This window comes from Prosopis cineraria, unplaced genomic scaffold (assembly GCF_029017545.1).
Source record: "Prosopis cineraria cultivar Desert tree isolate PC_DT_omini unplaced genomic scaffold, ASM2901754v1 PC207, whole genome shotgun sequence".
Lineage (NCBI taxonomy): Eukaryota > Viridiplantae > Streptophyta > Magnoliopsida > Fabales > Fabaceae > Prosopis > Prosopis cineraria.
In genome coordinates this window covers 38,252-62,123 of record NW_026555534.1, presented here as the reverse complement: position 1 = coordinate 62,123, position 23,872 = coordinate 38,252, and the positions used below count along the sequence as shown (strand labels likewise).

General features: G+C 33.8%; 2 protein-coding genes across 3 annotated transcripts; one reads left to right on the top strand and one right to left on the bottom strand.

The window, feature by feature from the left end:
* Positions 1-222: 222 nt before the first annotated feature.
* Positions 223-6,112, top strand: LOC129295874 (mannosylglycoprotein endo-beta-mannosidase-like; the record flags this gene model as incomplete). Its single annotated transcript, XM_054934464.1, is given in 13 exon segments — positions 223-311; positions 314-360; positions 658-885; positions 1,026-1,084; positions 1,469-1,517; positions 2,009-2,095; positions 2,098-2,241; positions 2,727-2,768; positions 2,771-2,898; positions 3,015-3,219; positions 3,760-4,431; positions 4,539-4,766; positions 4,979-6,112. Coding segments are annotated over 13 exon segments (2,785 nt in total), but the record flags the coding sequence as incomplete, so codon positions are not given.
* A 267-nt stretch (positions 6,113-6,379) lies between these two features.
* Positions 6,380-12,163, bottom strand: LOC129295872 (uncharacterized). Of its 2 annotated transcripts, none has more exons than XM_054934459.1 (9): positions 11,757-12,163; positions 10,994-11,114; positions 10,059-10,172; positions 9,639-9,721; positions 9,310-9,424; positions 8,815-8,906; positions 7,415-7,480; positions 6,908-7,001; positions 6,380-6,632 (listed from the first exon to the last, which is right to left on the bottom strand). In XM_054934459.1, exons 1-9 carry the CDS (start codon positions 12,020-12,022, stop codon positions 6,525-6,527), a joined length of 1,059 nt encoding a protein of 352 aa, XP_054790434.1. In that variant the 5' UTR covers positions 12,023-12,163; the 3' UTR covers positions 6,380-6,524. The 2 variants fall into 2 exon arrangements, with proteins under 2 accessions (XP_054790434.1, XP_054790435.1); XM_054934460.1 differs by having other exon boundaries at positions 11,027-11,114; positions 11,757-12,161.
* Positions 12,164-23,872: the final 11,709 nt, after the last annotated feature.

Below are 23,872 nucleotides of genomic sequence, written 5' to 3'. Positions count from 1 at the left end.
TTCAGTGGCACAAGTAGACCTGGACTGCACATTTTACTCTCTGTTTTTGAATCCTTAATCTCTTCTTTGATGCTCTGAGGCTTGAGATTTCAATTTTTACATACTCGGACTGGTTCCGTTTTTATGGATACATTATGCGATATGAGTTTGTATAAATGTCAGTTGCTGGTGTTTTATCTCCTTTAACTGTAATTTTGCTGATTAAGTGACTTCAACTGACAGCGTTCTCTCGACCTTGGTGAAGAACAAAATCGTGCCCGATCCTTTTTATGGACTTGAAAATGAAGCAATCATGGATATTGCTGATACTGGAGAGAGCATTACACATTCTGGTTCTTTACACAATTTCAGTGTAAGCTGGTAAGGAATTTTCTTTCCGACATTATACATTATTGGCATCGAAGCGACACAATTCCATTTAGTTTCGCTTTTCACATCTGGCTTATAGTCTGTTATTTTCTTTGTATTGGTGAACTATGCCTTTTTCAAACCAAAAGAGAACATGATGCAGTAAGAAGCCCATGGAATTGTTGGTCAACTTATAGGCAGAAAGACATCTAATACTTAAACTTGATCTTTGTACAAACGGTGGTTTCTGATTTGAAAATAGTTTCGTCAAGGTTTGATGGACATAACCAATTTGTTGATCCTTTGCAGTCAGCCAATCAGCACTGTGATCTGAACTTCCGTGGAGTCAATTACTCTGCTGATGTATTTATAAACGGCCACCAAATGGTTCTTCCAAAAGGAATGTTTCGTAGGCATTCCCTTGATGTCACTGATATTCTGCATCCTGATGGCAGAAACCTGCTTGCTGTGCTTGTTCACCCTCCAAATCATCCTGGAAAAATACCCCCTGAGGGGGGACAAGGTGGAGATCATGAGGTTATGACGAAATTCATGAACAATAGTTTTTTCTTTCTCTTTTGGTTTTATGTTAAGAAAAATTATCTCTTATTATTCTTTTGGTTAAAGCATTCACTTATCAGTTCTCTTACTTGATAACTTTGCAAGTCACTTTTCAGATAGGAAAAGATGTGGCTACACAATATGTCGAAGGTTGGGACTGGATGGCTCCAATAAGGTGCCATTGTTATTACTTTTAGGATAAATATTTTATGGTTTGTTTTTTGCTCTGGATAAGGTATTCTTTTTATTGAAGCTTTGCTGGTTTAAAAAGTCTTGTTATTCTTCTCTCTCATGACTGGATGGTGTTGGACTTGTAGAACTACCATTGTGGCAACAATCTTCTAATCATATTTATATTTAGAAAGATCAATCCATGAATTTCTTCCTTTTTTTGGTGATTGATTGATCACAATGTTGTTTCATTGAGCACTAGCTGTGGTGGTAGAAGGCATTTGTATAAAAAATATAGTTGATCTAATTGGAATTGGATCCTGTGTCCAAGATTTATATAAATAAATACAGAGGCTATTTCTGATGCGAGTATTTATTTTGATGACAGAGATAGGAATACTGGGATATGGGATGAAGTGTCCATTTCAGTTACTGGGGTGAGTTACGTGTGAAATGCCTTAATTCCTACCAACCTACCCAAGTATTTTGGTTTCTTTGTTCTTTCCCTCTCATGCACATAAGGTTTGTTGTTGGCACCATATTAAATCCTTTCTTCTTTTTGGTGATGATTAAATCTACACACTTATACAATTTCATATGCTTATTTATGAAATTTTCTGAGAGAATCATTTTAGATGTAATTTGTGGTGAAATATGGCTGAACCTTCCAGATCCAAAACCAGCTGAGATGTTTTTGTAGGATATATATATATATATATTGATGAGTTACTGAGATGAATGGAAAACAAAACCAGCTTGTCGTAGAGACATGAACTCAAATCAGAAATGCCCTATTGGTTTGTTCTGCTCAGTCAGTCTGAAAATTAAATCATCCAATTTTTTAGTTGATATCTTCATCATTGATTGTTTCATTTCTTCTTTCAGCCATTTGGCTAGGATCATTTCAATATCTGTATCTTTGTTGCAGCCAGTAAAAATAATTGATCCGCACTTGGTGTCATCATTTTTTGACAATTATAAGAGAGTATATCTGCATGCCACAGTTGAGTTGGAAAAAACAAGAGTGCGTGGACTGCTGAGTGTTCTCTTAATATCCAAGTCACGACAGATGTTGAGGAGAACATTTACTTAGTAGAGCATCTTCAAACTCAGCATGTCTCAGTTCCTGCTAAATCAAGGTTACAATATACATTTCCTCAGGTTGGTTATACCATCTATTCTACTAGCACAAAAAAACCGTTAATCTACTGTCAACTTTGTCAATAATTCTGGGAAACTTGATCAACAGATTGGGTATTCTGAATATGATTTTTCAATCTATAACCTTACTGTTTATCTGTATAGTGGTAGCTTTTGTTTCTACTTTTCTGTATGATCTGTCTCATTTGACCTGTTATGAGCACATGTATTGTGAGCCGGTGGCCTTTGGTGTGTCAATTGTCATCAGTAATAGGTTTGAAAGACTTGAAGTAGAGAGGAATATGGCACAAAAAATAAATTATCTCAACTTCTCAAGTGATTGTCCCAATAGCTTCTGTTCAAATAAATCAATGAACTCGTCTATTGTTGGATTGGATAATCTTCAAGCATCCTTTTGCCATACTCCTGTTCTGCTGCATGGATTAAGATTCCAAGTTTCAAAGTTTCTATTGAAGTTGTCATGGTCTGAAACTGTGAATTGGCAGCTTTTCTTCTACAAGCCCAATTTATGGTGGCCCAATGGAATGGGGGGAAACAATCTTTGTACAATGTTGCTATTGACATTAATGTTAAAGGATATGGAGAATCTGATTCATGGAGACATCATTTTGGATTCCGCAAAATTGAGAGTCATATTGATAGTGCTTCTGGTGGGAGGTATGGTTCTCATTTTTCTTTCTGATGGTATCATTTTTATAGTTAATTCTTGTAGAATCACTTCAAGCTTCGAATATTTTCCTCATGTGTTATGATGCGCATGTCTCACCTTATAGGTTGTTCAAAGTCAATGGAGAACCAATTTTTATCAGAGGAGGTAACTGGATATTATCAGATGGGCTACTAAGGCTTTCAAAGAAGCGGTATAATACAGATATCAAGTTTCATGCGGACATGAACTTCAACATGATTCGTTGTTGGGGTGGTGGTCTGGCTGAAAGGCCAGAATTTTATGATTATTGTGACTATTATGGCATTCTGGTATGCTTTATTCACCCTATTCTTCTTCAACTGCTCTTTAGTCCTTTTGCTTTGTTATATTTTCAGAATTGATTTATTCTTTGATCTTTTCTGTTATGAGCTTGTCAGAGTTGTTTGCGTTTGATTTCTGTATGTAATTGTGCATTGTTATTATCTCAATCTCAATGACTCCCTTATTGCAATAAGTAAGTGTGTGTAAATAGTTCTGCTTTCATGGATTTTTTCTTTTCTTTTCTTTTTTCTGGGGTGGGGTTGGGTGAGTACATGGGTGAGTACATGGGGTTGATTTTTCTTCCATTTTTACTGACAAAAATTTAGTTCATTATTTGTGTATATTGACCTAAAAATGATTGTCATTAGGTTTAGTATGGCAAAATATTATAATATAGGAGTGTGCGTTTATTTTCTGAGAGCACTTTCTGAGGTGCTCTTGTAGCCGTGGTTCAATCACCTTGTTAAGGTTCGTTAGGTAGATACAAAGATATATTAGTGACATTGGGGTTTCAAAATTTGATCGTACTGCTGATTTAAATCTTGTAGGTCTGGCAAGAGTTCTGGATTACTGGGGACGTTGATGGACGAGGTGTTCCAGTTTCAAATCCAAATGGCCCACTAGACCATGACCTTTTCCTGTTCTGTGCAAGAGACACTGTCAAGCTCTTAAGAAATCATCCTAGTCTTGCCCTCTGGGTAGGAGGAAATGAACAAATACCACCAAATGATATAAATACTGCTCTGAAAAATGACCTGAGGCTTCATCCTTTTTTTAAGAGTGTAAATGAAAATGTCAAACCCGTGGAAAACTCATCCCTGATGTTGAGAGATCCTAGCCAGTATCTTGATGGTACACGTATTTATATCCCTGGCTCATTATGGGATGGGTTTGCTGAGGGAAATGGAAGCTTCTCGGATGGCCCTTATGGAATTCAAAATCCTGAGGACTTTTTCAAAAGTGATTTTTACCGTTACGGATTCAATCCGGAGGTTGGTAGTGTAGGAATGCCAGTTGCAGCTACTATTCGAGCTACAATGCCCCCAGAAGGATGGCAGATACCAGTCTTTAGGAAGCTTCCTGATGGTTACGTAGAAGAAGTTCCAAATCCCATATGGGAATACCATAAATACATTCCTTATTCAAATCCATCCTCCAAGGTTCATGATCAGATTCTACTTTATGGCACCCCAAAAGATCTTGATGATTTTTGCGTGAAGGTAAAAAATTATTTAATCCAGGCTTGGTGTATTTTTCATTCTCCTGTATTTTGTATTTTCTGGTGAAATCGATGTTTACTGTTCACTTTTATGTTATAATATCTCAGGCTCAACTTGTCAACTACATTCAATATAGAGCTCTTCTAGAGGGATGGACTTCTCGCATGTGGGTCAAATACACAGGTGTATTGATTTGGAAGACACAAAATCCATGGACGGGTCTTAGAGGCCAGTTCTATGACCACCTACTTGACCAAAACGCAGGCTTTTACAGCTGTCGATGTGCTGCAGAGCCAGTTCATGTACAGCTCAATCTAGATACTTATGTCATAGAGGTATGGTTTGTCTATTCAAGTTCTATTTTGTACGAGCAAGGAATAACAGGACAATAAATGTCCTTGACTGAAGGTAAATATCAGGATGGGAAGCTAGAATCAACAAGAGAGAGATATTAAATTATGACACATACGACAGGATCAAGTTATGAATACAATGGTGTATTTGCTATGTAAAGTTTTGTAACATTTCATCTTCCTGCCCTAAACAGGTTGTTAATACTACATCAGAAGAACTGTCTGATGTGTCTATTGAAGCCTCAGTATGGGATCTCGAAGGGACATGTCCATACTACAAAGTTCATGAAACTCCCCCGGTGCCGCCCAAAAAAGTCATGCCCATTGTTGAGATGAAGTATCCGAAGAGCAAAAATCCAAAGCCAGTCTATTTTCTTCTTCTTAAACTCTACAACAAGTCAGATTATATAATTTTATCTCGAAACTTTTATTGGTTGCATCTTCACGGTGGAGATTACAAGCTGCTAGAACCATATAAGAAGAGGAAAATACCTCTCAAGATAACATCGAAGGTTTTTATTAAAGGGTCTACTTATGAGATTCAAATGCATGTGCAGAACACATCTAAAACACCGGACTCTAGAGCCCTATCCTTAAGGCACAGTTCATCAGCTAGTCAAGGAGGTGTTGGCTTCCTCATGGAGTCACTGGAAATTGTAAAAGGACGGAGTGGAAAAGAACAGGAAGTTGGTTTGTTTAAGACAATATACAGACGTCTTGCTGGGAAAAGTGATGATGGATTGAGGGTCACTGAAGTGAATGGGCATGATGTAGGAGTTGCTTTCTTCCTTCATTTTTCAGTTCATGCTTCCAAGAGGGAGCATAGAGAAGGGGAAGACACTAGAATTCTTCCAGTTCATTACTCAGATAACTACTTTTCACTGGTGCCAGGGGAGGCCGTGCCTATTAGAATATCTTTTGAGGTCCCTCCGAGCGTTACTCCTCGACTCACTCTGAATGGTTGGAATTACCATGGACAAACCATCCATGAAATTATATAGGTCTGTTACACGCAATATTGTGACACCATCAGCTGTTTGTCAATACAAATGTGTTGGGAATTCATGTTTTTACATTCTCGTGCCGCCGGAGGGAAGGAATCATGTTGCAGAATTCCCATCAGGTTTTGCTTTTTTACACTGAATCCAAACTCCTCAGTCGAATATTTTATAGTGATTGCAGCTGGCAGATTAGTGAGAAATTAAAAAGAAAAAAAAAAGAAACAAAATCCAGCAACTTTGCTAGTGATGGCAGTACTTGCCAATACTTCTCATTGGTGAGTATTGTAATATTATTTTTAATTGAAAATATTTTAAATTTTAATTTTTGATTCGTGTCGATACTTTTTTATAACGAATCGATATTTCAAGATGTTTTTTATGAAATTAAGTTTTATTAATGATTTTCATATTAATTTTTTATTTCTATTTTTCATAATTTTTTTAAAATTAAAAATTAAAATCTACTAGAAAATAAGTTTGTTTTGTTTTCAAAATTAAATATTTCTTTTATTTTCTAATATATTTTACTGTTTACTTTTAACCGTTGAAGGTAAAAATATGTAACTAAGGTGCGGTTTAGCGAGAAGAGCAATCTGAAGTCAGGAGAAAGTGTGTCACGTATTTTTTTTTAATAAATATTTGCCACGTATTATTACGTGTGAAAATCTATAACGTATTACAGCTTATGCCACGCGCTTTAAAGTTTTTCACAAAAGGCAAAAAAGAGGAGGAAATGTCCTCATGAAATAGCCTTCATAAATCGATTTATTGAGGAGATGAAGGTTGCCGCTTTGTCTAGCAAACTTCGGCCTTGCAATGACTCCCCTTCCGCACCGCCAAATATCATCTGCCACATGAAGGTGAAATCGCCCATCACAAAATATTGGATTTGGATCATCAAAATGGTTTTAGGGAAATGAAGTGACAAAGGACAAATTCTATTTTCTTCCTTGAGGCTCAGGCTGGTTCCGGGTGATTTCATTATGATTAATTTAATCATAGTTTTCAGCATTTGTTGTTGATTGGCAAATTCAATAACTACCTCAATTAAAAACAGCAGGGTAGGCCGAATGATTTTCTATCCATAATCTGGCAAGATAATCTATAAATGAAGCTACTAACCTCAAGTTCTTCAGCATCAGGACGGCTAATGAACTCCTTGGCGAGCAAATATCTGTTGGGCCTATCCTTATCATCGTAGAACACTTTCCATACTCTAAGTGCAATCAACAATACGATAATCAAACAACAGACCATAAATGGATTGAATTTGACCTTGGAAAAAACGAGTGAAGATTATTTGCCAAGCCAGTATTTGACCACAACAAGCGTGAATTTCTTATCTCATTTTTCCAGGTAAAACAGCGAATCCTATAAAGTAAATCATGCTGGTGCTCTCAACATCTAGAAACTACATCAGTATCCAATCACCGGTGACCTTTTTTTTTTTTTTGAGGGGGGGGGGGAGTGGGTAAACCAATCATCCGCTTTTTAAGGAAAAGTGAAATGAGATTTGGTCTTCATCTCTCATGGGTGCAAATAATCTGAAACTGGAAGTTATGAAGATAAAAAAATGCAACATCATTTCAGGCACAGTAGTCCTTGTGGGAGGGCAATAGAAGACCTTACCCTGGATAGCACCTGAAGACTGCACCGGATGGCAGAGGTCGCATGGAATAAACAGTCGTGAACGTGCTGTACAACAAATGACAATTGTTTAGCAGTCTGATGCGATCAGAATAACTCAATTCTTGAAAAAGGAACTGAACACATACAGATAATTACTGGCTTGAAGATAAACTTCAGGCTTTATTCAATGCCACTTAAGATTTTTAGTTACCGAGAAGGCGACTAACAAAATGTAAGGTTGGGGCCTGAATGAAGGACTCAGAACAAAAACATTGGGGGTGAATTAGCTTTTCCCAGAGAAACTAGCATGGGTCACCTACAAGTAGGATAAGCGTTCATAGCTCAAGAACAGTGTACTTTGTTTTATACATATATATACATGCTCAAATATGTAGCATCCCCCTTATATTTTGAAATCCTACATTTTTCTCCTTTAAAATTAAGGAATGCCCTACATTAACTTTGTAAGAGGCCAAAGATAAATTACAAACACACCTATTTTGATTAAACTATCCTTATATCCATTTATATAGCGTAGAAAGTATTGAATAAATATATATATATATATATCTAAACAGTACAAAAATAGTTAGCTTTTTAAATTTAGAACAACTTAATTCTATGGTTTCTGAAATAATAAATAACAACAAAATTTTAAAATTATAGTAATTCATTTTTAATAAAAAAGTCTATTAATCTTGAGATATATTGGTGATATTTTAACTTCTGTGCAACTTGTGTATATTTTCAAATTTTTCATAATTCAAGGGAAGATCATAATTTAGGGATTTTGCAGCGGAGTGGAGTGAGGAATAATTTATGGGAGAATTACAAGAAGTCCCAAATAAAAGAAAATTAATTATCTTCTCAGTCTCATTTACAAGTCAAATTTTTGCATTTGCAAGTCAAACTTCTGTATTTACAAGTAGTTAGAACCTATGAGTAATTAATTTTCTCATTTGGGGATTTGTATGTAATTCTCCCATAATTTATCCCCACATTTATCATAGTAGGAACCTTGAAAAGGGAAGGGGAGGGAGGGAAGATTGAAGATAGGATAGACTAAAAGTGAAGCCACAGACTTGAGCCTCTAAAGGCAATAACAAAGCAAAAACAAGGCTGGTAAAGGTTTAGAACAACTACCAAAGCCAGTCGTTATACAGAACCTATATTTCCGATACTAAAGGGGAAGAAAATTAAGTTAGATAACTCAAGAAGAAAATTTTCCATCCGAATTACATGGATCATAACAAACTTTTTACAACTCGAGAACACACGTTTATAACTCCAATAACAGATGGCATCATTATTTCCAACTGCCACTTGAAATAAAGAGTAAACAAAATATGAAATGATTTAAATATCAATACCTTTTATATATAAAAAAAAGGAAATCACACCTTAAAAAGTAGCGTCTTAACTTCCGAACATTTACTCCAACCCCAACATCCTCACTAATCAAGCGTGGATTCCACATGATGAGAGGCCTTGGCTGCAAATATACACAAAGTTTGTAATGCAAACTAATATATACAAATTTCTAAAATTAATGCCTATTGCTGAAACGGCATTGCCGAGTGATGCTATCCTGCAGACTATGGTGGTTTGCTAGAATGACACATGGTGTGAGAAATACCAGGCATGCTGAATCCCTTGTTATTTAATGCCACCCATCATATCTGGTAAACTGATATAACTTGCAACCACCTAGAATTCTAATACAAAGAATAAAGTCAAGCATGAATTCAAGAAAATATCACGTTTTGCTTTCCCCATTAAACGTTAAAATGTATCACATTGATCAGTTGGAGGATGCTTAAGTTTTAGATATCATGATAGTTCCTGTTAAACAATGAGTGCATAGAAGATGGAAGAATCTGAGGCCAGGAATGTACTGGATCATTTGATAGCTCAGATGCAATTCTCTCAACGTATTCTAACATTTGATAATCAGGAACGACCATGACAATGATCTCGTCTCCACTTTCTACAGGCCTTCGATCACTTAAGCTGGATTAACATGACAGAAAATTGTACATGATTTAACAGTAGTAGCCATTAATATACAGAATCATGAAAGTAAATTGTGACATCATGGCCATTAAAGTTCTCAAGGGAAATGCTAAAACAAGGACCCATTGACAAAAAGTACACGCTGAGATCATGCTTCCATGGCACAGGAAGCAATTATATATGGAGAAATATTTTATGTGGCAGCAGTTACCTTGCAAATTTAAATGCAGCATCCTTCCACCGATATTTTAGAAGAGCAGCTGCACCAGCATCTGGAAATATGGCTTTGACACTCTAAAAATCAAACTACTGGAACTTAGAAAGCAAGTTAACAACTTATACAGGACATATGCATCAACATCAACATCGAAGAAACCTAAAGATTTCATTTCAAAGGCCCGTAAAGAAAAAGGTGCAGCAATAAATTTCATTTCGAAGTCTTCTTTTGACCCTTGAGAATTTTGTAAGGCTAATCATTTTCTTTTTATTTGTGTGCGTGTGTTTTTAGGCCTGTGATACAAATGGCAAAAGCACTTCAGTACTGGACCTTGATGTTTTATAGAAAAGCCAGGAGCCTGACAATCCTCTATATGTTGAAATATTACAACTCGTAGCGACCCATCTGACTCACCTGACATTCTGTTCCTTTGATAAGGGTGTCCAAGAAAATCCTTGACAATTCCCAGAGCTCCACCTGTGCCCCTTCATCATCTAAAAATTGCAGTTGGGGGATTAAAAGCTCAACCTGCAAAATGGTTAACATAAGACAGATGGACAGATACTCATTCACTCATACGTGCCTTCACACGCATGCAGGGAATTTTTTTTTTTGAGGCAGGGTCGAGGGTCAAGAACTGAAAAATCATTCATTGATAAACTAAATCACATGCGAGACAACTTCTCTAGAATTATAATTTTGACATCAAATTGCCCACGCTTAAGCATTTTAGTTAACATAAAATGCAAAGTGATAGTACTGAAACAAGAAGAAAATATCTGACTTTTGATCACCTTAAGCGGGTCAAATGTAAGAAGTACTTGATCTTAGAAAATAGCATGGTCAAGATGACTGGACTCTTAAAAAATGACTGGACTGCAGAATTGCATAGCATGTCCTTCACATAATGGTATCAAGTCACGTACCTAAATTCATATAGGTGGATAAAGAAGCATGAATAATCAATCATTTGGTTTCATTGTCTTACTTTCAGTCATCTTATAGACAAATTAAAACATAGGAATATCTGATGTTAACTTGGCTAAGACGGTTATACTCTTAAGAAAAGATAGAAATAGGAATATCTGATGTTAACTTGGCTAAGACAGTTATACTCTTAAGAAAAGATAGAAGAATACCATTGTACGTCATCTACATAGTGGATTCAACTCATCCTAACTGAATTAATCGAAGATATCCTCCAATGACAGCAATGTTACTTTTTACCTAAAATGCCGTACAGACTTCGAATGGTTTCACATATAGTCCAAATTTTAATTTTTCACACATATATTTTGTGTCGAAAATAGGCCAGACAGCGCAAAGATGATGCGCGCATGCGCACACACATTGGGAACTAGATTATCAACTTGAGCGCATACTATGGCTCTCATTCCTCCTGAAGACACAAAAAGGGCAGTGGCCTGACTTGATTGCCGCACTGCACCCTCCAAGTCAGGAGGCAAGCAACTGAAAGAAAAAACAGGAGAGTCAATAGCTTTAGATACCTATTGAAATGTAGCTCAAGCCTCAGGAAAGACAAGGAGCGAAAGAATCATTGCATCAATTCTTATTATATAGCTGCAATAGATTGAGTCACTGTAATTTTTCGTAAAGGTGCACATATATCAGAAAGTGTAATATCGCATCTCGATAAACTTGGAGCCCATACGTAACAAATAGAGTGCAGTCATTGTCATCAGTCATGGACACAACATGCAAAACATATTAATGAATCAGAACAAGTGGTGGATTTCAAATCATGTAACCTCGATGAAATGATTATTCGGTTTCTGTAAGATACCCTAGAAAGCGCAACCCGGAAAAAAGTTTACGGAACAGCAAGCCTGCGATGAAACTATGGCTCAAAATTACAGAAATAATCAGAAATGGCGAAAAGGAAGTGTAATCAATAGAAGGTATCAATGCCGTCAAAATTACTTGAAAAGGCTTAGGCCAAAAGAAGCGCAAAGCACAAAATCCTGACTATGGAGTTCTACGGATTATATATCTCTAATAACTGGTCTATGGCGGTAAACAACATAAATCCAAACTGAATACAATTTACAGTGCTTACATTGAAAATTGTTAAGTAACTGAAGTAACCGATACCTGTCATCTTCCTCATCCTCCTCAAAGCTTTCTAGTGCAGATGATGACGTTTCGACCTCTCGAACACTGTCTTGAGGAGGTTCGCCTTGGAACTTCTCAAACTTGGCACGAATTCTTGAGGTAGAGCTAGCATATTGATGGGAAATCGCATGGTATCCGCAAAAGATAGAGTTTGAGAAAGAAAGGGAACAGCCAGTGGCTGAAGTTGAAATTGGTATCGAGGGACGGTTGAAGAGCAAGTTGCAGCTTGAACTCGAACAAGCCATCTTTTCCGATTGATGCTTACTGCTTCTCTCTTCCTAAGCCATGGATGATCCAATCGATGAGTGGAAGCGCTTGCCCCACGGCGCTTTTTTCGGCCCCCTTTTTGGGCCTGACCCTTCGGCTTATTTGCTAGGTCCAATTTGGCAGATCGCAGTTGGCACACCACACCATTTTCTCCTTTATTTCCCTTCATTTACTTTTATCATGCTTGAATTTCTTTTATTATCTCTTTGTTATCCATGGTTCTCGTAAACACTTCTTTAAATGGGTTGATGATCATTTTCAATTATCACATTTATGCATGAAGAGGAGAGCCTTCAAATCAAAACTTTCTGCTACCCGCAAATCTTCATTCCACTGCAAGGTTGATATTCTTGTTCATGACATGCAGAAGCAGGGTATTTTATTATGTTGTCGCTTTTTTTGAGAAATAATTTTTTATCCTTATAATTTTATTAAATTTTATTTTTAATTTTTATAATTTTTTTAATATTTTTAACCAGCAATTTAAAACATTGAAAAAAAAAAAGTAAAACTATAGGGACCTGAAAAATAAATGTCATCCAATCTTTCTTAAATTATAGGGATTAAAAACTCTAGAAAAAAAAAACTAAAGGGATTAAAAGCCAAACCCGATAAAATTATAGGAATCAATGATTATATTTTTCCTTTCCTTTTTAAAAAATAAAAAGTGGTTTATAGCCTCCATATATTAAATATCAATATTTAAATAAATACAATTATTAGAGAAAAGTGCCATAAAATACTTCACTATCAAAATAATTACTGAAAATAACTTAAGAGAGATTTAGCATTGAAAACCTTTGCTGGCACTAATTATTGAGGATTAAATCATAAAAATGTCCTCACTGATTAAAAAAAAAAAGGTTGAATGAAATCTTTTGCTTTTAATATTTCACACAAGGTCCTTCACTGTTAATATGTCGCAAATTCTTTTCTTATCAATAATTTCATGTCAACACTTAATATAAGATCTTTTAGTGTCAATATGTCAATTTGGAATAGTAGAAGCAAGGGTCTTCAATCATATGTAACAATTTTTTTGCTATATGCATTTAAAATTCAATTATATGCAAGTAAACTTTTATTTATTCAAATAACAACTTTTGATATTATAAAAATTCTTAACTTAGAAACATTCTTGAATACTAGAAACAGGGATCCTTAGTCATATATAACGATTCATTCATTATATACATTTGAACTTTAATTGTATGTAAGAAAACTTTATTTGTTCCAAAAAAATTTAGTTTAGAAGTATTCTATAATATTAGAAGCAAAGGTTTTTGGTCATACATTGCAATTCAATCATATGCAATGATTCTTCCATTATATGCATTTAAAATTCAATTATATATGAGAAAACTTCTTTTTATTTAAATAATAACTTTTGATATTCTATAAATTCTTAACCTAGAAACATTTTGAAATATTAAAAGCACAAATCTTTAGTCATATGCAGCGATTATTTCACTATATGCATATGAACTTTAATTATATGTAAGAAAATTTTCATTTATTTGAATAACATCTTTTGATATTTTAAAAATTGTTAACTTAGATTAATATCACATGTTGTTATTTGAATACTATAAATGCATATTCTAAAAATTTTCTATTTTTTCCATAAAAATGCGTGAGGATGTTTTGAAAATGAAAATAATTATTCTAAAAATCTACCTATTTTTCATGAAAACACATATAAATATTTTGAAAAGATAAATGATGATTCTAAAAATTTACTTATTTTTCATGAAAATACCTATGGATATTCTAAAAATGCAAATAGTTATTCTAAAAATTTTCTCACTTTTCATGAAAACACTTATGAATATTTTAAAAAATATACATCCTTAGAAGATTAAGCATTGGAAAAATGTTAGGAGGAATACAAGTTTGAAATTGATGAATAAGTTTATTAACATTGAGTTAATACAAGCTTTTACATCTCACATGGATTTTGCAGCAATTACAATTTATTAGTCTCAGCTCTCAAAATATCAAAGCAAAACATAAGTTGCTATCTAATATGCAAATGGATATTTTGAAAAAGCAAAATGAAAATGTTGAAAAATTTTTAAATCTTTTCAAGAAAATGTAACATTCGAGAAAATTAGACCTAATTTAGCTAAGTCAAAATAAGGTCAACTAAATATGTTAATGTGGTGTGTGGTTAGAGGGTTCCAACAAGTGCTTTGGGCGATGATTTTAGCCTTAGAATTAGGTCTGAAATAAAGTTAGGGTGTCTAGGCCTCAAAATTGGAGAAAAACAAAAGAAAGCATCTCTGTGCCATATGTTATGGCACACACATCATGGCCATAATGTATGAGTCACTCGAGTGAAGCAGAGTTCTCTATGCCACATGCCGCAACGCTTGTAGTATGTAGATGCCTATTCTTTTTGCAAAAAGAGTTTTTGTAAGGCCACTCTTGCTAATTCAACTTTTTATCACAAACTCTTAAGTAACCATAAGATTAACCCCAGATAAATTTCCTAATCATGGTTGACAGTTTTCATAATACTTATGAAATCAAGTCATATTTTCACAAATTAGGATCCCAAGTTTTCAAACTTATAAGAATATTCAAAGATCATTTGATAATTAAAATTAAAGTAAAATGTAATTATGAGGTCATAAGATTCTAAAAGGGTTCAAAATATGTGCATTTATATTGAAAATAGTAATTCAGCATAGGAACAAGGGAATGAGTCGCAACATACTCGTCATTGTGTCATGTGCTGCGGCGCATTGCATGGTTTGACAATTCACTAAGGTGAACTTTTCTCGCACCTTATTTCTCCATCCGACATCGAATTGAGGTAATTTAGGTATCTATAAAAAGCTCTTTTCATAATATAATTAATATCACTTGTCTTACTTCCAAATAATTTCACACGAAAAAGTTAGACTCCCAAATATATTTTCTCAACATTTTACACTTTGTGCAATACAGGGGCGTCCAAACCCAATATTCAAGCGCTAAAAGCTACCACTAACACTTAAACCTAAGGCTGTATAAAAGATTAGATGGCACTAAACTTCAGTCTAACCAGAAGTCTGATCTCCTTTATGAAAAGGATTGGGTTAGGCAACCTGTAGTCAGGTCTTGCCTAGCGATAACTCAAAAATTAATAAGATCGGACTTGATTTATAAAATTAAGAGACTGGTCCTATTAGTCAAATACTCACTTAACTTTTTTTTCCTTTTTTATCTATGAGAGATAATAATCTATTTCAACCTAATAAACTCAATTAAGATAATAAAAACACTTATCATAATAAATTCATAATAATTTTCAATAACAACAAAAAATATTTCAATTACAATCCAAATGATTTAAATTTACAACTTTAATAAAAACAATAATAAATGAACTTCAACAGCACTATATTATAATAATAAATTATAAATAAACTCAATAAATCTTCACACAATCATATCCTTAACGTCAATTACACTTAAAGTATTTGTCAAAAATAAATGAATTATAATGATATTTAATAAATTAATGGCATTAGACTGTATCGAGTGGTCTAGATGCTTAGTCTTATGTCTAGTCTAATTCAAAGAAATAATCTGATCTTTTTAGTCTTTTTAATTTTAAAGGACTAGTATTTATATTGACTGGACAGGACAAGACCATTGCAAGTCAAATTGGGTCGGACCAGAATGAAGGACATTTGTATAGCCCTACCTAGAGCACACTCAATAGGCTTAAGATGACATATGTAACACACTACATTAATACTAGGCAAGTGGGTCATAAATTGGCCCGCACGGGCCAGCGTTTTAATGGGTTGGGTTAAGGCTAACCCACCAGATAAACAAGTTAGGAAAACCTAACCCAACCCATTGATTAGCGAGTTGGCCAGCCTATGGGTTAGCTCACAAAATGCACCAGTTTCCTTTCTTTAAAATTATTTAAAATTTATATAAGTTATATACACCAAAATCAGATCACTACTCCCATAAATCTTATTAGAGCACATCCTATAAGCCACATGAAAGGACTCTACTATAGCAATGAGCAAATTAGAAATTAAGTGGATAAAAAATTTCAGTTTTTAAGTTTTAACTTCCATTTTATTTAACTTCTACTATAATAACCTTTCAGTTTTCTAAAGAAAAGCATTAGAATCAAGTGAATAAAGAAGATAGATGTACCCCCACGCTTCACAGTCCAAGTAAGGGCCTTAAATAAAAAGTGATCATTACAAGGAAAGTAACTAATAGAATGTTAGTTTAATGTAAAGGAAGCTAAAAGAATTGAGACATAATCTAAACACAAGAAGTATGGTGATATGGAGTGCAAGTGTAAGATAGAGAAAGGTAGATCTATGAATAGGAGACTAAGGAAGAAACTTTGATTTAATAGCCGACTGCATATTGGAAGGACTTTTTTAAATGTTCCAAGCTTCTAATGCTCTGCTAGAAGCTCCAAAAAATATTGGTTGCAAAATAAGAAGTATTTTCTTTTGAATTGAAGGCATAAATCAAACTTGAAACTTAAATCCATAGAAATTTCAAGGCAAGGACCAAGTCTCTATCTTTTCCTTTTCTCCCTAAGAATGCATGGTCATAGAGAGGCTTAAGTGAGATGAAGATAATTTGCAAGAGCACAAGATTTCAAGTCTTTTAAAGGCACAGGCAAGATTGAGAGCGTAAGCTTTGATGATCTACAACAGCGCTTGTGACAATCTAGAGGAGAAAACAAGATGAAGGCAAAGTTCTTAAGCTTTTAGGGAGTAAAGTTCTTTCTTAAGCATTTTTAAGCTTAAGGATTTTAAAGAATAAAGAAATATCATTATATAAAATTATCAATGAGTAAAAAAAAGAGAATGGAGAAGCTAGGTATGTGCGACTATGCATACATTTGTGAGATCAAGACAAAATGGGAAAGTAACTGCTAGCTAGATTTAGATTTTAAAAAAAAAAACAAACAAACTATGAGCTGGCCTTTAGATTAAGCAACCTAGCCTATTTAGCTTGTTATTTTTTATATTTATACCAGCCTAACCAATTTTTGAAAATGGCTCCTTTTCTTAGCCTAAACCACTAAACTTGGTGAGCTAATGGGCCAGCCTGTTGAGTTAAACCTGTTTACTTAGCTGTACACCACGTGTACTAAGTAAAGTCTAGATCTCATTTTCAACTCCCAATCCTCATTAACATCAAAATAGAAGGAGAAGATCTAGCATTGCAATTCATGACTATAAAATCATTTGCATGCATTAACATACCTATCTATAATAATCTATTTGTACTAGTATTTTGGCCTTGTCAAGGCTATTCCCGGTTTACACTACACAACACATAAGGCCTAAAATATAAATTGAAATAACAAGTATATGGTGAAAGCAAATACATTCTTTTAAAATCACAATCCTAGCTGGCAATATCATCGTGAATTACACATTATAATATAAAGTGATTTACAATAGGAACATGATTCCTAAACCTCCAAAGCCTTTTCCTTTTTAATATATAAGCTATAGCCTATAAAATATTTAGAGCTGGGTGAGTACAATTACTTAATAACTAAAGTTCTTCTATTGTATGCAATTGCATATTACTTGATGTTTTCAAAACTTAGTTGATATTTTTAGAACAAATTATATACGAGGCATACAATCACATATCTTAGAATTTCATAAATATCTCATGTCATTTCGTATAAACAATCAATTCTCATCTCTTCACAAATCAAATAATAAGACACATTGCTACAATATTAACAACTATATGACAATAGCCAAATTAAATAGATAATGCACATTGCCACAATAATAACAACTATGCGACAATGGCCAACTTATATATCATGACTTGCCACACACTTAATAACCATATGACATATTGGATAATATGCATGATCAAACCAACCTTATACTTTATGATTGAACCCAAAGGATTTAAATTAAATAGGGCTTCGTGTATGTGAATAGACTACCCAAGCTTACTAACTATGAGGAACAAGCTGGGTAAAGTCATTACTCTCACTCTCAGACCATGTTTCTCCTATTCTTGAATCTCTAAGGTGTTGTAAACCTTAAGCTCATCATAAACAAGTAAAGATAATTAGGTTCGAGTTCTTCAATAAATAATGGGACAGTCCCTCGACAAATAGTAGGACAGTAGTTATCTTTTGATTTTAACAATTAGTAGCCAAGCTAGCTTCCAATTCCAAAAATAAGTAGTCAATACCACGTGTATTTTATCTCTACTCCTCTCCCTAGACAAATTCTCTCCAATACGATCATGCAATCACTCTTGCTCATATACAGCATGTTATCAACCACAACAATGTGCCTAATTATTTATTAGTATGTGAAATGTAATAATCATGTACTTATTTTATTATACATTTCTCAAGGCACACAAGCACAATCACATATTCAATTTCCCATCATTTCATTACCATATATTCAAGTCACATTGCTTACCATATCATATCAAATTTTCCTAATAATACATATAACCATTCATTTTTGTGTTACAATATCATCATCACATATTCCATAGATATCACAATCATTATCATAACTAAACATGTAATTTTAATATTTCACTCATCCTGTTATGATTAAGAGCTCATCATAACTTTGTTTGTGCATTTAAAAAACATGCTACATAATAGTATATATAAAATATCAATCATTCTTGCTAATCACTTATCATTTTAAAAAATATAAATCAATTAACATACAACTACACAAGATAAATTCTCCTAATTACCTCAAACTTTTGATTGGCCAAAGGTTTACCCCTCTACTATTACCTCCAAAACTTGATCTCAAGTTCAAAGCAGTGTATAAAAGATCAATCTACAATTAACCATATCCATACTCATTAATATCACCATTTGCACAATTCTAACTTCCTATTTCAATACCAAAAATACCAAAAACTTTCATTTCTAAAGTTTAAGCTTACATATTAGGTTTATCAACTCTCTTTGGCTCATATTAACTTAAATAATTCTCAATATTTTGTCAAACAATCCAAAATCAAACTTAAAGAGTCTAATGTCCATCCATTAATGAAAGTTCAAGCCTAAAAACACTAAGAGTCATCAAGCCTAGATTTAGATATCTCAAACAACTCCCATTAGCCTTATTTAGACTAATGAGTTCGGACCCATCATCATATAGGTCTAAAAATCACTTCCTATAATTAAACCCTAACTAAAAATCTATCAAGGGAGGTAAATGAATGAATAAAGAGAAGTAGAGAGCTTACCTTAAGTGATCAAAGGCCTTAGAATGCTCTAAATTAGTCTACATTCTGAGCCTTAATAGAATAAAACTCATGCTCTTCATTCCCTCTCTCAAACCTCTTTGCCTCCCTTTATTTTTTGAGTTAATTTATTCCTTTTTTACTTTTAGTTTTGGTTCATGCGTCGAAGTAAATGTCACGCGCCACAGCATGTGACACAAAGAGGGTTTATTTGTGTTTCTATAACTTATGCATTATAGCATCCCATGCATGCATAGCGACATATGGCACAGAGCCACTTTCCTTAGTTTTTCTCCAATTTTGACTAGACCATCATGCACCTAGTTAAGCCTATATCTCATTTTCAACTTCTAATCCTTATTAACACCAAAATAGAAAGAGGAGATCTAGCATTGTAATTCATGATTATAAAATCATTTACATGTATTAACATACCCATTTATAATGCTCTAAGGCTAAAAACCTAACCCAAAATACTTATTAGTCTTCTCTGTCCCTATACCATACTAATCTCACTTAATTATCTTTAACTATTCCAATTAATAGGAGGTTCAATTTTTAAGATGTTACATTTATCCTTTTTATGCCTTTATTTATGGAAAATAACATTTCTTCTTTGCAAGAATATTGATCATGGTTTTTGTATTTAATCTTTAAGTATGCCTTTTTACATGTGAGTTGTAATCTTGGTTATCCCTTAAATATTGACTTAAAGAATTTTTGCTGCTCACAAGGTTTATCTAAGGTGGAAAGAACTAGTTAATAGATTTATATGAGAGAGATTTAGGACATATTTCTTTGTAAAGCATTAATGGCCATGCACAACTCTAGTTGTAACTTATCTAGTAATGAAGCAACGAACGTATACCTAAGATTAATATCACAGGAACCATTTAACATATGTAGTATTTTTCAAATATTCATTAAAAATGCATCTATAAATCTCTTCAATTCAATAAGTAACACTTCATTTCAAAGAACTCCTTTCTGGCTACATAAGAAATTCTTTATGGATCATTCTTAAGAGTGATACTGCATTAGAAAGTCTAGTTTTTTTGTATTTTATAGTTCTTATTAAGATGTTGGAACCATTCTATCAAATTTTCAATCATTCTCGAGAGGAATTCTGATAGTACCAATTGAAGGGTTACATCTTGCCTGGCCATCCGTAAATCTATGTAAGCTCTAAACTCATGAAGTTTGTCCCTTCATTTATGAGGAGGTAGATAATCAAAAGTAAACCATAGTCCAGAGGATGGATTAGAACTATGAGTACTAGTTTTTGTGTAATTGTCTTCCATAAATCTTGGATCATCTTCAGGATCCTCTACAACTGGTTCAAGAGGAGGATTTTATACCATGAAAATTTTTGATAATATCAATTAAATGTTGATCATCCTCAGATTTTGAGCTTTTAGATAAGAGTTCATTTGAAATAACTAAATATAAATCTTCCTTAGTGTAGGCCTGTTCAAAAATAGTTTTTTTAATAGAAGCAATGGTTATTGGTGGGTCTACTATGGCTTTCTCAAAAGATAGAGGTTTTCTTTGTTTTAGTGGTGAAGGAGGAGATGTTGATATTTTCAAGGGCTTGATAGGATAAAATTTTAAAGGATTTAAAAAGGATGAAAAAGGTTAGTATTTGAGGTTTAGTATGGACAGGCTATTGAACTGGCTATGATTGTATTGGTTGTGATAGTAGCTTTATTGGTTTCTTTTAGGCTCATCTGAGAATAAGGTAAGACATTTTAAAAATCTTACCATAATCACTCTCTGTAGGATAAGTAGGGTTTTATAAAAGTATATGAGGGAAATCGTCTTAGTGGAATCACAACAGGATAGATGGGATAGGATTTATAAATTGCCTTAGATTGGTTTTTGGCTAGGTCAGCTTCTGTTCTCTGCATTTCTTTTTGAATTTTGAAAAGTTCTTGCTCTTTTTTGCAAAATCAGTGCCAAAATACCTCTCATCGATATATCTTCTAAGATCTGTATCCAATTATTGTCCTTTCCAAGAAAGCCTTGTGTATAAGCTTTAACTTGTTCATCCATCTAATTAACTTATAAATATAAGATATCAATTCTATTTATGAGATAGTTAAGTTAGAGTCAATCATACGCAAGACTTTGCTTTGACTAATAGTGAACAATGTTGTGAGACTACTGGTAATTGAGAATTTCTTTTGTTGCTTGGATAGGCTTGAAAGTTCCTTGATGAGTGACTTCAATAGCTATAATGAATGGTCTACTAGTCACCTTTGTTCTATCATCAGATTTACATTCTAAAAGAGAGAAATCTTTCTCATGTTATCTCATCATTGTTATACATGGTAAAGCTTACATTTCAGCAGGTTAGAATGTTGGGACCATAGGGTCAAGTCTTTCTAGTAGAAGAAGATCTTCATAACCTACTTCTTTTAAAAGCTCAAAGAGAGAACTTCTTTCATTGGAGGGAATTAAGAGTCCTATCTATTTTCTTTTAATTTGTTTAGGTCCATGGTTGTCATTATCATTAAAAGGAGGACATTGATATCAACAAGGGAACCCACGTTGCTTAGGCCTTTCTAGTATTCCTCCATTTACCAACTCATTTATCATCATTGTCAGAATTATCACAAAATTCACAATCATATTCAAGTCCGTAGATTTTCTTTATTTTTTTAATTGATAATAAGTAGCTAGTTAAAAGCTCGAAAGAAAAAACATAAAGAAAGCAATCAATTCAAGTGGGGTATGTTCTTACTTTTATCATACAAAAGAAAAGGTTTGCAGCTTTTAGGAGTTGTGTAGAGTATCTTGAAAGAGAGCTTAGGCATGAGTGTGCTATCTTGGCTAAGTAATTTGCATAGCAGTTTATCTCACAAGGCATAAAGATAAGTTTGATATCTTGATAAGTCTACAAAAGGGCTTATGTTACCAAAATCTCATCATAAAAAGGATGGTCGAGAGCAATTCCTCTACAGATGGGATTTATGGCATTTAGTGAATTCAAGTACATCCATACCGTTCTACTCAATTGTTTCCATACAGGTCGATGCCATATTTTATGGCTTAAATTTCAGTAATAGTAATTGGGATATTGCCTAAGTTCTTTTGAAAACCTCAAACCATTCACTTGTTAAATTTCTTGCTAGTCCCGTAAGTTGCATTATTGTGCATGTTCTTAGAAGCATCCATATCCACTCATATGACTCCTAGTAGTGGTGCAGACTACTTAAGATCATGGGTATGCTCCTTGACTTATTATGAAGAGTCAAGTTGCAGTAAATCACTTTCTTCCATCAAGTATCTTTTACATCTTAGAATAAGTCCATATCTAGAATATTAGGTACCTTTAAAAATCACTTTACATCTTATCATTCATAAAAGCCAGCATATGTTGGTAAACACCTTTATCCACTGCTAGTATTTAAAAGAGTTTTTAGCAAGTTTATGTGTTGAGTTACATAAAATGCAATCATATAAATCACAAGAAAAGAAAAAGTCATAATAAACAGGTTTAATCACTCTCTCCCAAAGTTATTTTGCTCTCACACACTCTCTCAAGATATGAAGGACACTTTCCACACAGCCATACTCAAACAGGCAGTTAGGACCAGTTGTCAGCCCTCTCTGGGCACAGATAAGGTTACTAGGAAGTCTCTCATATAGGATTTGCCACAGGAAGTATTTTAATTTTTTTGATAACAACCACTTCCATAAATGCTTCCACATCTAATTGGAATCAACCAGTAGTCTATCTTTAAAAAAAAAATAGGCAAATCGGATTGAAAATTTGCCATTGTTGGTTGATGTCCACTAAAAGATGTCATCCGATCTAGTAATCATAGGTTTGATAGTTGTAATCCTCTTGATGATGTTATTAAGGAAGTGACATTTTAACTTTTGCCAATTTTGAAGACTCGAATGAAGGAAGATATCATAAAGTTTAGCTCCAGAATTAATGGGCTGATTAAACTTGGTCACATACTCAATAAGAGGTTGATCCAATGGAGCCCATTAATCCTACCAAAAGCTAGTAGTATCATTATTTATGACTCTCTTGTTAATCCCTTGAGTGAACTTTTCCCAAATATTAGAGATATTGTACCAAATATGAGAGGCATTCCTCTTTCTAGTTATAATTAGCATTTCCCCTTGCCCACATCTGTATTTAGTGTTAAGGCATTAGACCCAAAGGGCATTCTAATTGTTCATGAGGCCCTAACAAAATTTCAGGAGGAATGCCTTATTTTAGAATTAAAGATCTTTTATCCTAAGTCTCTTGCGTTGCTTCTGTCCTTTAATAGTATCCTAAGAGATTAAATGCATTTTCTTCTGATCTTGTCAATTGGTCCATAAAAATTTTCTACTAAGTTTCTCTATCTCTTTTAACACTTCAATTGGGATAAGCATTATTTGCATGAAGTATGAAGGGAGGAAAGAAATTATCAATTTTATAAGGACCATCCTACTTGCCATATTAAGGAAGCTACTTTTCCACAAGGATAACTTTAGCTTGAGTTTTTGAACAATAGGTAGGAACATTCCCTTATTGATTTTCTGGTGAATGAAGGAAATGCCTAGATATTTCTTAAGGTTAGGGGTGAGTC

What these genes read in the sequence shown, in the direction of transcription:
- LOC129295872 (XM_054934459.1), bottom strand. Translation starts at nt 12,022, where the DNA reads ATGGCTTGTTCGAGTTCAAGCTGCAACTTGCTCTTCAACCGTCCCTCG. An exon ending in GAGGATGAGGAAGATGACAG is followed by an intron (nt 11,115 to 11,756) that starts GTATCGGTTACT and finishes TTTTTCTTTCAG; the next exon opens with TTGCTTGCCTCCTGACTTGG. An exon ending in GTCTTCAGGTGCTATCCAGG is followed by an intron (nt 7,002 to 7,414) that starts GTAAGGTCTTCT and finishes GATTGCACTTAG; the next exon opens with AGTATGGAAAGTGTTCTACG.